The sequence below is a fragment of the Hyla sarda genome, chromosome 11 (assembly GCF_029499605.1).
Source record: "Hyla sarda isolate aHylSar1 chromosome 11, aHylSar1.hap1, whole genome shotgun sequence".
Lineage (NCBI taxonomy): Eukaryota > Metazoa > Chordata > Amphibia > Anura > Hylidae > Hyla > Hyla sarda.
Window position 1 is genome coordinate 76,131,495 of NC_079199.1, and position 17,584 is coordinate 76,149,078.

Here is a 17,584-nt window from a genome sequence, read left to right on the forward strand (position 1 = left end):
GGCAGCAGCGCCGATAGCAGGGGTAACCATCATACACTCATACTGTTTTCACTTTGTCAAGTTATCGGACAACCTGGCAAACAGCAAACAGTAAAGTTGCCATATGCAGCCATCCTTTCATTCATTTGTCCTTCTGCACCTATTTTCCGAAACCATGCACTCATACTGTTATCATGTCGCCAAGTTATTAGACTACCTGGCCCAAAAATTATGGATTATAAAAGGGTAGCAGCATAAGGGAAAATTTGTGTATTTATCGGGGTGTACCACGCACCGGCCTATAACACGCACCCTCATTTTACCAAGGATATTTGGGTAAAAAAAGTTTTTTACCCAAATATCCTTCATAAAATGAGGGTGCGTGTGTGTGCATGTGTATACCCCGATACACTGCTTCTCACCCCACAGAAACCCCAGGAAAGGCAGGGGGAGAGAGGCCGTCGCTGCCTGCTTCTCTCCCCCTGCCTTTCCTGGGGTCTAGAGCCCTGCTACCGCCGCTTCTCTCCCCCTGCTCTCGGCGCCGCTGCCCCTTCTCTCCCCCTGGCTATCGGTGCCGCTGTCCCATTGCCAGAGCCGATAGCCAGGGGGAGAGAAGTGGCGCCGGCAATGGGGCAGCGGCACCGATAGCCAGGGGGAGATAACGGGCAGCGGACCCATTGCCGGCGCCGCTGCCCCGTTGCATCCCCCATCCCTAGTTGTATAATTACCTGTTGCCGGGGTCGGGTCCGCGCTGCTTCAGGCCTCCGGTGTGCGTCCCCTGCATCATTGCTATGCGTTGCGAGACGCAATGACTAGTGATGTCACCGGAGGCCTGAAGCAGCGCTGACCCGACCCCAGCAACAGGTAATTATACAACTGGGGATGGGGGAGGCAACGGGGCAGCGGCGCCGGCAATGGGTGCCGAGGCCCCTTCTTTCCCCCTGTCTGTCGACGCCGCTGCCCCATTGCCGGCGCCGTTTCTCTCCCCCTGGCTATCGGCGCCGGCAATGGGACAGCGGCACTGATAGCCAGGGGGAGAGAAGGGGCAGCAGCGCCGATAGCAGGGGTAACCATCATACACTCATACTGTTTTCCCTTTGCCAAGTTATCTGACAACCTGGCCCCAAAATTATGGATTATAAAAGGATAGCAGCATAAGGGAAAAATACACATTTTGAACCCAAAAACCCATTTGAGTTTTTAAGTTCAAAATACAGGCCTACCTCCTCCCCATCAGCCTGCCTGTCCATCTCCAAAAATACCCTTTTTTAATAATTATGCACTCTTCATTATCTTTGGAAAAACAAACAGTTAAGTTGCCATATGCTGCTATCCTTTCATCGATTTGTGCTTCTACACCTATGTTCCCAAACCATCATACACTCATACTGTTTTCGCTTTGCCAAGTTATCGGACAACCTGGCCCCAAAATTATGGATTATAAAAGGATAGCAGCATAAGGGAAAAAATACACATTTTGAACCCAAAAACCCATTTGAGTTTTTAAGTTCAAAATACAGGCCTACCTCCTCCCCATCAGCCTGCCTGTCCATCTCCCTTTTTTAATAATTATGCACTCTTCATTTGCTTTGGAAAAACAAACAGTTAAGTTGCCATATGCTGCTATCCTTTCATCGATTTGTGCTTCTACACCTATGTTCCCAAACTTGAAGCAGGAAACTTACTGTAAGCCTGCCCGTGTGAATGTACTCTGTACGTTCACATGGGGGGGGGGGGGGGCAAACCTCCAGCTGTTTCAAAACTACAATTCCCAGCATGTACTGACAGACCGTGCATGCTGGCAGTTGTACTTTTGCAACAGCTGGAGGCACACTGGTTGGAAAACCTTCAGTTAGGTTCTGTTACCTAACTCAGTATTTTCTAACCAGTGTGCCTCCAGCTGTTGCAAAACTACAACTCCCAGCATGTACTGATCGCCGAAGGGCATGCTGGGAGATGTAGTTATGCAATAGCTGGAGGTACGCAACTACAACTCCCAGCATGCCCAGACAGCTGATTGCTGTCAGGGCATGCTGGGATTTGCAGTTTTGCATCTGGAGGGCTACAGTTTTAGAGAACACTGCAAAGTGATCTCCAAACTGTGGTCCTCCAGCTGTTGCAAAACTACAATTCCCAGCATGCCCTGACAGCAAACAGTTGTTTGAGCATGCTAGGAATTGTAGTTTTGCAAGATCTGGAGGGCTACAGTTTAGGGACCACTATATAGTGGTCTCAAACTGTAGCCCTCCAGCTGTTGCAAAACTACATATTCCAGCATGCCCAAACAGCTGTCTGGGCATGCTGGGAGTTGTAGTTTTGCAACATCTGGAGGGCTACAGTTAGAGACCACTGTATAATGGTCAGCAAACTGTACCCTCCAGATGTTGCTAGGCAACTCACCGGCTTCTGTCGGATCCAGCCGCACGTCATCGCCGCCCGCCGATCTCCGTCGCCTGCAGCCTCCGACGCCCGCCCGGATGGGTAAGTGGATCTTCGGCGCCGGTCCCCGTCGTTTCCACGTCCTGCCCCGCCTATTGTGCTGCTATCCTTTTAACCCCTACAGGACCCATGACGTAACGGTACGTCCCGACACCCTGGGTCTTAAGGACCAGGGACGTACATTTACGTCATGGGCAGTTTTAGTCCCCGCCGTGCATCGATTTGCCACGATCGCCGACATGGGGGGGTCTGATGACCCCCCTGGGCATTTGCATGGGATGCCTGCTGAATGATTTCTGCAGGCATCCCGCTCCGATCCCCGCCCGATGCACGGCGGGGACTAAAACTGCCCATGACGTAAATGTACGTCCCTGGTCCTTAAGACCCAGGGTGTCGGGACGTACCGTTACGTCATGGGTCCTGTAGGGGTTAAAAGGATAGCAGCATAAGGGAAAAATACACATTTTGAACCCAAAAACCCATTCAAAATACAGGCCTACGTCCTCCCCTTCAGCCTGCCTGTCCATCTCCAAATATACCCTTTTTTAATAATTTTACGCTCCTCCTTTGCATTGAAAAAAAGCAAACAGTAAAGTTGCCATATGCAGCCATCCTTTCATTCATTTGTCCTTCTGCACCTATTTTCCGAAACCATGCACTCATACTGTTATCATGTCGCCAAGTTATTAGACTACCTGGCCCAAAAATTATGGATTATAAAAGGGTAGCAGCATAAGGGAAAATTACCGTATTTATCGGGGTGTACCACGCACCGGCCTATAACACGCACCCTCATTTTACCAAGGATATTTGGGTAAAAAAAGTTTTTCACCCAAATATTCTTCATAAAATGAGGGTGCGTGTGTGTGCATGTGTATACCCCGATACACTGCTTCTCACCCCACAGAGCCCCCAGGAAAGGCAGGGGGAGAGAGGCCGTCGCTGCCTGCTTCTCTCCCCCTGCCTTTCCTGGGGTCTAGAGCCCTGCTACCGCCGCTTCTCTCCCCCTGCTCTCGGCGCCGCTGCCCCTTCTCTCCCCCTGGCTATCGGTGCCGCTGTCCCATTGCCAGAGTCGATAGCCAGGGGTAGAGAAGCGGCGCCGGCAATGTGGCAGCGGCACCGATAGCCAGGGGGAGATAAGGGGCAGCGGACCCATTGCCGGCGCCGCTGCCCCGTTGCATCCCCCATCCCTAGTTGTATAATTACCTGTTGCCGGGGTCGGGTCCGCGCTGCTTCAGGTCTTCGGTGTGCATCCCCTGCATCATTGCTATGCGTTGCGAGACGCAACGACGAGTGACGTCACTCGTCATTGCGCCGCGCCATGCAGCGCATAGCAACGACGCAGGGGATGCACACCGGAGGTCTGAAGCAGCACTGACCCGACCCCAGCAACAGGTAATTATACAACCGGGGATGGGGAAGGCAACAGGGCAACGGGGCAGCGGCACCGGCAATGGGTGCCGCTGCCCCTTCTTTCCCCCTGTCTGTCGACGCCGCTGCCCCATTGCCGGCGCCGTTTCTCTCCCCCTGGCTATCGGCGCCGGCAATGGGGCAGCGGCACTGAAAGCCAGGGGGAGAAAAGGGGCAGCAGCGCCGATAGCCAGGGTAACCATCATGGTATCGGTGCCGCTGTCCCATTGCCAGAGTCGATAGCCAGGGGTAGAGAAGCGGCGCCGGCAATGTGGCAGCGGCACCGATAGCCAGGGGGAGATAAGGGGCAGCGGCACCCATTGCCGGCGCCGCTGCACCGTTGCCTCCCCCATCCCTAGTTGTATAATTACCTGTTGCCGGGGTCGGGTCCGCGCTGCTTCAGGCCTCCGGTGTGCGTCCCCTGCATCATTGCTATGCTTTGCGAGACACAATGACGAGTGACGTCACTCGTCATTGAGCCGCTCCATGCAGCGCATAGCAACGACGCAGGGGATGCACACCGGAGGCCTGATGCAGCACTGACCCGACCCCAGCAACAGGTAATTATACAACCGGGAATGGGGGAGGCAACGGGGCAACGGGGCAGCGGCGCCGGCAATGGGTGCCGCTGCCCCTTCTTTCCCCCTGTCTGTTGACGCCGCTGCCCCATTGCCGGCGCCGTTTCTCTCCCCCTGGCTATCGGCGCCGGCAATGGGGCAGCGGCACTGATAGCCAGGGGGAGAGAAGGGGCAGCAGCGCCGATAGCAGGGGTAACCATCATACACTCATACTGTTTTCACTTTGCCAAGTTATCGGACAACCTGGCATCAAAATTATGGATTATAAAAGGATAGCAGCATAAGGGAAAAATACACATTTTGAACCCAAAAACCCACTTGAGTTTTTAAGTTCAAAATACAGGCCTACCTCCTCCCCATCAGCCTGCCTGTCCATCTCCAAAAATACCCTTTTTTAATAATTATGCACTCTTCATTTGCTTTGGAAAAACAAACAGTTAAGTTGCCATATGCTGCTATCCTTTCATCGATTTGTGCTTCTACACCTATGTTCCCAAACCATCATACACTCATACTGTTTTCACTTTGCCAAGTTATCGGACAACCTGGCCCCAAAATTATGGATTATAAAAGGATAGCAGCATAAGGGAAAAATACACACTTTGAACCCAAAAACCCATTTGAGTTTTTAAGTTCAAAATACAGGCCTACCTCCTCCCCTACAGCCTGCCTGTCCATCTCCAAAAATACCTTTTTTTAATAATTATACGCTCCTCCTTTGCATTGAAAAAAAAGCAAACAGTAAAGTTGCCAGATGCGGCCATCCTTTCATCCATTTGTCCTTCTGCATCTATTTTCCCAAACCATGCACTCATACTGTTATTATGTCGCCAAGTAATTAGACTACCTGGCCCAAAAATTATGGATTATAAAAGGATAGCAGCATTAGTGAAAAATACACATTTTGAACCCAAAAACCCATTTGAGTTTTTAAGTTCAAAATACAGGCCTACCTCCTCCCCTACAGCCTGCCTGTCCATCTCCAAAAATACCCTTTTTAATAATTATACACTCTTCGTTTGCTTTGGAAAACAAACAGTTAAGTTGCCATATGCTGCTATCCTTTCATCGATTTGTGCTTCTACACCTATGTTCCCAAACCATCATACACTCATAAGGGGACATGTATCATTTCCAGTGTATAATAGAAGTTTTTTACCCCTCTGCCTGTTGTCTAAATTTGGCACAGCTGCGTTAAATTTATCATTCTTGTGCAGCTACTTTTTTGAATTGCGTTTAAATTTAGATTTCTCCTCAGAGCATAAATTTACACCGCAGCTCTATTTAGTAGGAGCTTTGTCTGCAGCATATCTGCACCTAAACAGTAAGTGTGTCTTCGTTATTAGTTTTAGAATTTTTTTTTTCATTATGTAGAGTTTTAATCTCACAATAATACCACGTTTTGCACCCAATTATAACACATCAATTATACCAATGTTCTTATTCTTCATTTAACATCTGTGACACCCCTGTGCAAATCACCTCAAATGTACATGGTGCACTCTACCTTATGGGCCTTGTTGTGCGCCCGCAGAGCACTTTGCGCCAACATATGTGGTATCTCCGTACTCTGGCTAAATTGTGTCCCAAAAAATGGGGATCTTTTTTCCCATTTACCTCTTGTGAAAATGTAAAGTATGCGGCAACACCTGCATGTCATTGTAAATGATTTTATTTTTATACACAAACATACTGGTGTAGACTCCAACTGTTCCTTTTCATACTGGGTGAAAGGAGAAAAAGCCCCCCAAAATCTGTAAGGCAATTTCTCCCGAGTACGGCGATACCCCATATGTGACCCTAAAATGTTGCCTTGAAATACGACAGGTCTCCAAAGTGAGAGACATAGGGGTGGACATAGGGGTATTCTATGCCAGTGTTTCCCAAACATGGTGCCTCCAGCTGTTGCAAAACTCCCAACATGCCTGGACAGTCAATGGCTGTCTGGCAATACTGGGAGTTGTTGTTTTGCAACAGCTGGAGGCTCCATTTTGGAAACAGTGCCTTACCAGACGTTGTTCATATTTATTGGGGAGGGGGGCTGTGTAGCGGTATGTGTATATATAGTGTTTTTTACTTATTTAAGTGTAGTGTAGTGTTTTTAGGGTACAGTCACACGGGCGGGGGTTCACAGCGAGTTTGCTGCATCTCAATCTTGTAGCACTCCCTGTAAACCTCCACCCATGTGAGTGTACCCTGTCCATTCACATTGGGGGGAGGGGGGGGGGACATCCAGCTGTTGCAAAACTACAACTCTGAGCATGCCCTTTGGCTGTCCGTGCATGCTGGGAGTTGTAGTTTTGCAACAGCTGGAGGCACACTGGTTGCGAAACACGGAAACCAGTGTGCCTTCAGCTGTTGCAAAAACTATAATTCCCAGCATGGCCAGACATGCTGGTAGTTGTATTTCGGCAATATTTGAAGGGTCAGATGTTGACGAACTATAACTCCCAGCATGCTTGGGCAGTCTGGGCATGCTGGGAGTTGTAGTTTTGCAACAGCTGGAGGTCCACAGTTTGTAGACCACTGTATAATGGTCTCCAATCTGTGGTCTTCCAGATGTTACAGAACTACAACTCCCAGCATGCCTCGACAGAGTGGGCATGCTGAGATTTGTAATTTTGGAACATCTGGAAGAGCACAGATTGGAGACCATTATATAGTGGTCTCCAAACTGTGGCCCTCCAGATAGTGCAAAACTACAACTCCCAGCATGCCCAGAAAGCCAAAGGCTGTCTGGGCATGCTGGGAGTTGCAGTTTTGAAACTCCCAGAGGCAGCGGTGAGATCGTTTTACGGCGATCTCACTGCTGCCAATGAAGATGCCGCCCTGCTGCTGCAAACTCACCGCGGGGACGCACCACCCCCGGGACCGCCTGGAGGACGCCGCTCGCACCGGGACCGCTCGGGACACCGCATGGCCAGGTAAGTGACGCTGGGGGACGGGTAAGGGACACTTAGCAGAGCGGTGTGTGTCCTGATCTCCGTGATTCGGACTCACACACCGCGCTGCTATCAGCTAGTCAGATTTGACTAGCTGATAGCAGCGATCGCTGGGGGGGGTGAATGAAACCCCGCGTGGTCACATGGTAAGATGGCTGGCTATCAGTGATAGCCACCATCTTACCGGGCGCTGGGGAAAAGTATAACGGAAAGCAGTACATTTTAAAAATAAAAGGAGAATGATCTACAGTGTTAAGTGGATTACAAAGCTATTTTAATGTGACGGAGCTTGTTCAATGATAAGTAATCTATCAAACATTTCCTATGTAAATGTATTAAATTGTTGGATCATAAAATAACAATACCAATATACAAGTGATCTAATGAATAACTGAACTGTAAACAAATATTCTATATGCAAATTATTTTAAAAGTGCTTTGGAATAACCAAGGAGTAAAAAGCAATATAAAGCAAACCAAATGAGGAATTGAGATAGGAAAGTTAAAACATTCTGGTGGTTCCTTAGTAGAACTTTCCTTCAGAAATAGAAAGGATTGCTACGTGCAGTTAAAGTTGGCTTATATTTGCTGGGAAAAAGACGCACTTGCGTCAAAATTTTTAGTGCAAAGGAAAAGTACGCAGGTAATAAATCCATGCGTACTATATATGCAGCTCCAAGGTACCCTGTTTCGGCCACATCTGGACGACCTGCTCTACCAAAACGTGCGCAAAAAATGCGCAAAAAAATACACACAAAACAGGGGTAAAATCTTTGATACATGTCCCCCATACTGTTTTCACTTTGCCAAGTTATCAGACAACCTGGCCACAAAATTATGGATTATAAAAGGATAGCAGCATGAGGGAAAAATACACATTTTGAACCCAAAAACCCATTTGAGTTTTTAAGTTCAAAATACAGGCCTACCTCCTCCCCTACAGCCTGCCTGTCCATCTCCAAAAATACCCTTTTCAATAATTATAAGCTCCTCCACTGCATTGAAAAAAATCAAACAGTAAACTTGCCATATGCGGCCATCCTTTCATCAAAGTTTTTTACCCAAATATCCTTCATAAAATGAGGGTGCGTGTGTGTGCATGTGTATACCCCGACACACTGCTTCTCACCCCACAGAGCCCCCAGAAAAGGCAGGGGAGAGAGGCCGTCGCTGACTGCTTCACTCCCCCTGCCTTTCCTAGGGTCTAGAGCCCTGCTACCGCCGCTTCTCTCCCACTGCTATCGGCGCCGCTGCCCCTTCTCTCCCGCTGGCATTGCCAGCGCCGATAGCCAGGGGGAGAGAAGCGGCGCCGGCAATGGGGCAACGGCACCGATAGCCAGGGGGGGGATAAGGGGCAGCGGCACCCATTGCCGGCGCCGCTGCCCTGTTGCCTCCCCCATCCCTAGTTGTATAATTACCTGTTGCCGGGGTCGGGTCCGCGCTGCTTCAGGCCTCCGGTGTGCGTCCCCTGCATCATTGCTATGCGTTGCGAGACGCAATGACGAGTGACATCTCTCGTCACTGCGCCGCGCCATGCAAAGCATAGCAACGACGCAGGGAACGCACACCGGAGGCCTGAAACAGCGCTGACCCGACCCAAGCAACAGGTAATTATACAACCGGGGATGGGGGAGGCAACGGGGCAGCGGCGCCGGCAATGGGTGCCGCTGCCCCTTCTTTCCCCCTGGCTGTCGACGCCGCTGCCCCATTGCCGGCGCCGTTTCTCTCCCCCTGGCTATCGGCGCCGGCAATGGGGCAGCGGCACTGATAGCCAGGGGGAGAGAAGGGGCAGCAGCGCCGATAGCAGGGGTAACCATCATACACTCATACTGTTTTCACTTTGCCAAGATATCGGACAACCTGGCCCCAAAATTATGGATTATAAAAGGATAGCAGCATAAGGGAAAAATACACATTTTGAACCCAAAAACCCATTTGAGTTTTTAAGTTCAAAATACAGGCCTACCTCCTCCCCATCAGCCTGCCTGTCCATCTCCAAAAATACCCTGTTTTAATAATTATGCACTCTTCATTTGCTTTGGAAAAACAAACAGTTAAGTTGCCATATGCTGCTTTCCTTTCATCGATTTGTGCTTCTACACCTATGTTCCCAAACCATCATACACTCATACTGTTTTCACTTTGCCAAGTTATCGGACAACCTGGCCCCAAAATTATGGATTATAAAAGGATAGCAGCATAAGGGAAAAATACACATTTTGAACCCAAAAACCCATTTGAGTTTTTGAGTTCAAAATACAGGCCTACCTCCTCCCCTACAGCCTGCCTGTCCATCTCCAAAAATACCCTTTTTAATAATTATACGCTCCTCCTTTGCATTGAAAAAAAGCAAACAGTAAAGTTGCCAGATGCGGCCATCCTTTCATCCATTTGTCCTTCTGCATCTATTTTCCCAAACCATGCACTCATACTGTTATTATGTCGCCAAGTAATTAGACTACCTGGCCCAAAAATTATGGATTATAAAAGGATAGCAGCATTAGTGAAAAATACACATTTTGAACCCAAAAACCCATTTGAGTTTTTAAGTTCAAAATACAGGCCTACCTCCTCCCCTACAGCCTGCCTGTCCATCTCCAAAAATACCCTTTTTTAATAATTATACGCTCCTCCTTTGCATTGAAAAAAAGCAAACAGTAAAGTTGCCAGATGCGGCCATCCTTTCATCCATTTGTCCTTCTGCATCTATTTTCCCAAACCATGCACTCATACTGTTATTATGTCGCCAAGTAATTAGACTACTTGGCCCAAAAACTATGGATTATAAAAGGGTAGCAGCATAAGGGAACATTACCGTATTTATCGGGGTGTTCCATGCACCGGCCTATAACACGCACCCTCATTTTACCAAGGATATTTGAGTAAAAAAAGTTTTTTACCCAAATATCCTTCATAAAATGAGGGTGCGTGTGTGTGCATGTGTATACCCCGATACACTGCTTCTCACCCCACAGAGCCCCCAGGAAAGGCAGGGGGAGAGAGGCCGTCGCTGCCTGCTTCTCTCCCCCTGCCTTTCCTGGGGTCTAGAGCCCTGCTACCGCCGCTTCTCTCCCCCTGCTATCGGCGCCGCTGCCCCTTCTCTCCCCCTGGCTATCGGTGCCGCTGTCCCATTGCCAGCGCCGATAGCCAGGGGGAGAGAAGCGGCGCCGGTAATGGGGCAACGGCACCGATAGCCAGGGGGAGATAAGGGGCAGCGGCACCCATTGCCGTCGCCGCTGCCCCGTTGCCTCCCCCATCCCTAGTTGTATAATTACCTGTTGCCGGGGTCGGGTCCGTGCTGCTTCAGGCCTCCGGTGTGCATCCCCTACATCATTGCTATGCGTTGTGAGACGCAATGACGAGTGATGTCACTCGTCATTGCGCCGCGCCATGCAGCGCATAGCAACGACGCAGGGGATGCACCCCAGAGGCCTGAAGCAGCGCTGACCCGACCCCAGCAACAGGTAATTATACAACCGGGGATGGGGGAGGCAACGGGGAAGCGGCGCCGGCAATGGGTGCCGCTGCCCCTTCTTTCTTTCTTTCTACCTCCTCCCCTACAGCCTGCCTGTCCATCTCCAAAAATACCCTTTTTAATAATTATACGCTCCTCCTTTGCATTGAAAAAAAGCAAACAGTAAAGTTGCCAGATGCGGCCATCCTTTCATCCATTTGTCCTTCTGCATCTATTTTCCCAAACCATGCACTCATACTGTTATTATGTCGCCAAGAAATTAGACTACCAGGCCCAAAAATTATGGATTATAAAAGGATAGCAGCATTAGTGAAAAATACACATTTTGAACTCAAAAACCCATTTGAGTTTTTAAGTTCAAAATACAGGCCTACCTCCTCCCCTTCAGCCTGCCTGTCCATCTCCAAAAATACCCTTTTTAATAATTATACGCTCCTCCTTTGCATTGAAAAAAAGCAAACAGTAAAGTTGCCAGATGCGGCCATCCTTTCATCCATTTGTCCTTCTGCATCTATTTTCCCAAACCATGCACTCATACTGTTATTATGTCGCCAAGAAATTAGACTACCAGGCCCAAAAATTATGGATTATAAAAGGATAGCAGCATTAGTGAAAAATACACATTTTGAACTCAAAAACCCATTTGAGTTTTTAAGTTCAAAATACAGGCCTACCTCCTCCCCTTCAGCCTGCCTGTCCATCTCCAAAAATACCTTTTTTAATAATTATACACTCTTCGTTTGCTTTGGAAAACAAACAGTTAAGTTGCCATATGCTGCTATCCTTTAATCGATTTGTGCTTCTACACCTATGTTCCCAAACCATCATACACTCCTACTGTTTTCACTTTGCCAAGTTATCGGACAACCTGGCCCCAAAATTATGGATTATAAAAGGATAGCAGCATGAGGGAAAAATATACATTTTGAACCCAAAAGCCCATTTGAGTTTTTAAGTTCAAAATACAGGCCTACCTCCTCCCCTACAGCCTGCCTGTCCATCTCCAAAAATACCCTTTTTAATAATTATAAGCTACTTCACTGCATTGAAAAAAATCATACAGTAAACTTGCCATATGCGGCCATCCTTTCATCGAAATGTGCTTCAACACCTATGTTCCAAAACCATCATACACTCATACTGTTCTCACTTTAACAAGTTATCGGAGTACCTAGCCCCAAAATTATGGATTTTAAAAGGATAGCAGCATAAGGGAAAAATACACATTTTGAACCCAAAAATCCATTTGAGTTTTTAAGTTCAAAATACAGGCCTACCTCCTCCCCTTCAGCCTGCCTGTCCATCTCTAAAAATAGCCTTTTCCGAAATCATCCTACACTAATACTGTGCTCTTGCCGCAAAGTTTTTGGTCTACCTTTCCCAAAAATTATGGATTATATAAGGGTAGCAGCATATGGGAAAATTACACATTTTGAACCCAAAAACACATGAGGGTTTTCAAGTTCAAAATGTAGGCCTCCTCCCCTTCAGCCTTCCTCTCCATCTCCAAAATTGGACTTTTTACCAATTTTACACTCCTTTGCTTTGAAAAAAGTATCCATATGTTGCCATCCTTTCATCCATTTGTCCTTCTACACAGATTTTCCCAAACCATCCTACACTCATACTCTTCTCATTTCATCAAATTATCAGAATACCTGGCCAAAAAAATTATGGATTATGAAAGGGTAGAAGCATAATGGAAAATTACATATTTTGAACACAAAAACCCATTTGAGTTTTTAAGTTCAAAATACAGGCCTACTTTCTCCCCGTCAGCCTGCCTGTCCATCTTTAAAGGGGTACTCCGGTGAAAAACTTTTTTTTTTAAATCAACTGGTGCCAGAAAGTTAAACAGATTTGTAAATGACTTCTATTAAAAAAATATTAATCCTTCCTGTACTTATTAGGTGCTGAATACTACAGCAAAAATTATTTTCTTTTTGAAACACAGAACTGTCTGCTGACATCACGAGCACAGTGCTCTCTGCTGACATCTCTGTCCATTATGAACTGTCCAGAACAGCATATGTTTGCTATGGGGATTTCCTTTTACCCTGGACAGTTCCTAAAATGGAAAGAGATGTCAGCAGAGACCACTGTGCTCATGATGTCAGCAGAATTTTCACTGTAGTATTCAGCAGTTGTCAGCAGAATTTCCACTGTAGTATTCAGCAGAAAAAAGTTTTTCACCGGAGTACCCCTTTAACTCCTTGGGGACGGAGCCCATTATAACCCTAAGGACGGGAGCATTTTTTGCAATTCTGACCACTGTCACTTTAAGCATTAATAACTCTGGGATGCCTTTACTTTTCATTCTGATTCTGAGATAGTTTTTTCGTGACATATTTTACTTTATGTTAGTGGTAATTTTTTATCGATTCTTGCATCATTTCTTGGTGAAAAATTCCAAAATTTGATGAAAAAATTTAAAATGTAGCATTTTTCTAACTTTGAAGCTCTCTGCTTGTAAGGAAAACAGACATTCCAAATAAATTATATATTGATTTACAAATACAATATGTCTACTTTATGTTTGCATCATAAAGTTGACATGTTTTTACTTTTGGAAAACATCAGAGGGCTTAAAAGTTCAGAAGCAATTTTTCAGGGGCCAGTTCAGTTTTGAAGTGGATTTGAAGGGCCTTCATATTAGAAATACCCCATAAATAACCCCATTATAAAAACTGCACCCCTCAAAGTATTCAAAATAACATTCAGTAAGTTTGTTAACCCTTTAGGTGTTTCACAGGAATAGCAGCAAAGTGAAGGAGAAAATTCAAAATCTTCATTTTTTACACTCGCATGTTCTTGTAGACCCAGTTTTTGAAATTTTACAAGGTGGAATAGGAGAAAAAGCCCCCCAAAATGTGTAACCCAATTTCTCTCAAGTATGGAAATGCCTCATATGTGTATGTCAAGTGTTCGGCGGGCGCAGTAGAGGGCTCAGAAGGGAAGGAGCGACAATGGGATTTTGGAGAGTGAATTTTGCTGAAATGGTTTTTGGGGGCATGTCACATTTAGGAAGCCCCTATGGTGCCAGAACAGCAAAAAAAACAAAACACATGGCATACTATTTTGGAAACTACACCCCTCAAGGCACAAAACAAGGGGTCCAGTGAGCCTTAACACCCCACAGGTGTTTGACGACTTTTTTGTTAAATTCGGATGTGTAAATGAAAAAAAAAAATTTCCACTAAAGTGCAGTTTTTTTCCCCAAATGTACCATTTCTACAAAGGGTAATGGGAGAAAAATCCCCCCAAAATTTGTAACACAATTTCTCCCGAGCACAGAGATACCCCATATGTGGCCCTAAACTGTTGCCTTGAAATACGACAGGGCTCTGAAGTGCGCATTTGAGGCCTGAATAAGGAATTTTCAATAGGGGCGGACCCGGTTACAAGGACGGGGCTTGTCTCCACCAAAACCCTACAGCAGTGTTTCCCAAACAGGGTGCCTCCAGCAGTTGCAAGACTCACAGCCTGTCAGGACAGTCTATGGCTGTCCGGCAACACTGGGAGTTGTGGTTTTGCAACAGCTGGAGGCGCCATTTAGGAAACACTGCCGTATGAGACGTTTTTCATTTTTATTGGGAGGGGGGGGGCGACGTGTAAGGGGGTGTATATGTAGTGTTTTATTTTTTATTATTTGTTAGTGTAGTGTTTTTAGGGTACATTCACACAGGCAGGGGTTCACAATAAGTTTCCTTGAAGGAAACCCACTGTAGATCCGCCTGTGTGAATGTATCCTGTACATTCACATGGGGGGGGGGGGGGCGCCCCAAACCTTCAGCGGTGGCAAAATGACAACTCCCAGAATGCACTGACAGACCGTACATGCTGGGAGTTGTAGTTTTACAACAGCTGTAGGCACACTGGTGGGGAATCACTGAGTTAGGAAACAGACTCTAGCTCAGTGTTTCCCAACCAGTGTGCCTACAGCTGTTGCAAAACTACAATTCCCAGCGTGGTAAGACAGTCAGGGATGCTGGGCATGTAGTTCTGCAATATCTGGCCCTTCAGATGTTGCAGAACTACAACTCCCAGCATGCCTGGACAGTCTGGGCATGCTAGGAGTTGTAGTTATGCAACAACTGGGGAAGAACAGTTTGGAGACCGCTAAGTAGTGGCCTCCAAACTGTAGCCCTCCAGATGTTGCAAAACTACAACTCCAAGCATGCCCAGACTGTCCAGGCATGTTGGGAGTTGTAGTTCTGCAACATCTGATGGGCTAGATATTGCAGAACTACACGCCCAGCATCCCTGACTGTCTGGGCATGCTGGGAGTTGTAGTTTTGCAACATCTGGAGGGCTACAGTTTGGAGACCACCATATAGTAGTCTCCAAACTGTGCCACTTCAGATGTTGCAAAACTACAACTCCCAGCATGCCCAGACAGTCAGTGCATGCTGAAAGTTGTAGTTTTGCAACATCTGGAGGACCACAGTTTAGAGACCACTACACAGTGGTCTCCCAACTGTGACCCTCCAGATGTTGCAAAACTACAACTCCCAGCATGCCCAGACAGCCTTTGGCTGTGTGGGCATGCTGGGAGTTGTAGTTTTGCAGCTAATAGAAGGCCACAGTGAAGATCACTTATCGCGATCTTCACTGCAGCCTTCTCCGCCGCACTTTCCGGCCGCCGCTCTTCCTGCTTGCGCCACTGCTACAGGATGCCGCCTCCGAAGGTCCGGGTAAGTCGGGTCATGCTCCCCCCTCTCCGCCCGTGTTCCCCCGCTCTGTACCGACTTCCGATCGGTGGCCAAAGCGGGGGAAATTAACTCTAACCCCCCGCCCCCCTCCTGCCATTGGTGGTCAGCCTGACCGACCAATGGCAGAGGATAGGAGGGGGTGGCAACACTGCCACCTCGCTCCTATCCTTTAGGCTGGTCGGAGTTGGCTCTGACAGCTCCGGTCAGTCTTATTTTACGGGAGATCGGGTCTGAATTGACTTGCGATTTGCTGCGATTGCTAATATGGGGGGGGGGGGGTCTAAGGACCCCCCTAGGCATTGCCACGGGATGCCTGCTGATAGATATCAGCAGTCATCATGGTCCGATCACCGCCAGGCGAGCGGCAGTGATCGGAAATGCCGAGGGCGTATGGATACGCCCTCCGCCCTTAAGTGACGGGACGCGAGGGCTTATGCATACGGAGTTAAAAATAGCCTTTTTCCCAAACCATCCTACACTCATACTTTTTTCGTGTAAACCGATGACCTGAACCTAAAAATTATCAATATTGCCAAGTCAAAAATGATAAAGATGGCTAAGTCATCGGACTACTTGGCCCAAAAATTATTGAATATAAAAGGATAGTAGCATAAGGGAAAATTACATATTTTGAACTCAATACTTATGTGGGTATTTGTATAATTTAACATATTGCTAAATAATTTAACAACATAAGCTTAAAAAGTGAAGTCAAATTTTCCAGTATGTTATTCCTCAAGAGGCACTGGTTTAACCAGTTGGAGACGCAGGGTGTACAAGTACGCTCCCATTCCTGGAAATATCCACTAGCCCCACAAAGATTAAAGCGGTGGCTGCGCAGGTAATGGTACGTTCCATCCATTCTAGGAAAAAATGTGTCTACATTCCCGCAAGAATGTCTGGCTGGTTATCATGGCAACAGAAAGCTAGTGGATAGCTTTCTGTCTTCTCAGTATGGGAGCCTGTAAGGTCCAGTGCTAGCCTGGACCATACAGGGAACTGTCATAACAGTTATACCATACTGCAGTAAATTTGTACTGCAGTATAGTATAACAGGTGAAAAGTGTGAAAATAAAATGTTTTTCAATAAACAGTGTAAAAAATTATATAAATACCCCTTTTCTAATAAAGCCCTGTATTACTAAATAATAAAAAAAAAAACTATACATAATAGGTATTGCCACATTCATAATGACTTTTACTTTAAAATGATGTTATTTGTCCCGCACAGTAAACATTGGTAACAAAAAACCCTACATAAAAATGCAAAATTTGCTAATTTTGTTTAAAAAACTGGAATAAAAAGGATCAAAAGGTAACATGTGTCCCAACAATAATACTAATAAAAAGTATGGCTTGTCCTGCAAAAAATAAGCCCTTACACAATGAGGTTGGATGAAAATTAAAAAGTTATGGCCACACAAACAGGGAAACCACGTGATTTAATGAGATAAAAAGACATTCACCTACACCACTCTTGATGAATACCCCCCAGTAAATAGACCCAGAAGGGCATGACTCTGTTCATTACATAAGAAAAGAATTATAAAATGGGCAGCGCTTATCCAAACAGTCACTTATGCCATTTATGTAGTAGAACTCACCTGGTATATATAGAGGGACACAGTTGACACGACACCTGTTGAGCCAAGACAATGGGGGACATATATCATTAGGTGTCTATTGTAGACACAGTTCTACCCTTTACACTGCTTGTCTAATTTACACTCTTGCTCAAGATTTACTAAAGTTGTGCATGTACTTTGATAAATTTTGTGCAAATAAAGAAAGGCCCCCCTCGCTCTACTGTGCATCCTTCTCTACCTCACACGGTACACTGCTCACTGCTCATAGCTAGAAGTGCTGGAGCAGCAGTGTGCGCCGAACAAAACTTTGCAGAATAGTAAAATCATAATTCTTTATCAAGTACACAGAGGGGAAGATTGTCAAAGAATTTTGCGTAAAAAAAAATATTTTGGCGCAAAAAGTATCGACCACATTTTCAAAGAGCTTTGTGCCGCGGTTTACGCTGTTCATGTCAGTTTTGCA

General features: G+C 46.6%; 1 protein-coding gene across 11 annotated transcripts in view; it reads right to left on the bottom strand.

Moving 5' to 3' along the window:
• LOC130295447 (uncharacterized) overlaps nt 1-17,584 on the bottom strand; it is a 181,540-nt gene that overhangs the window by 135,167 nt on the left and 28,789 nt on the right. Inside the window, exon 3 of one of the 11 annotated variants that reach the window (XM_056546228.1) lies at nt 17,140-17,174. The exons of the other annotated variants lie outside the window; for them this stretch is intronic. Coding sequence (XP_056402203.1) covers nt 17,140-17,174 — 35 coding nt within the window. The remainder of the gene's footprint in view (nt 1-17,139; nt 17,175-17,584) is intronic. 11 annotated transcript variants of the gene reach the window in all.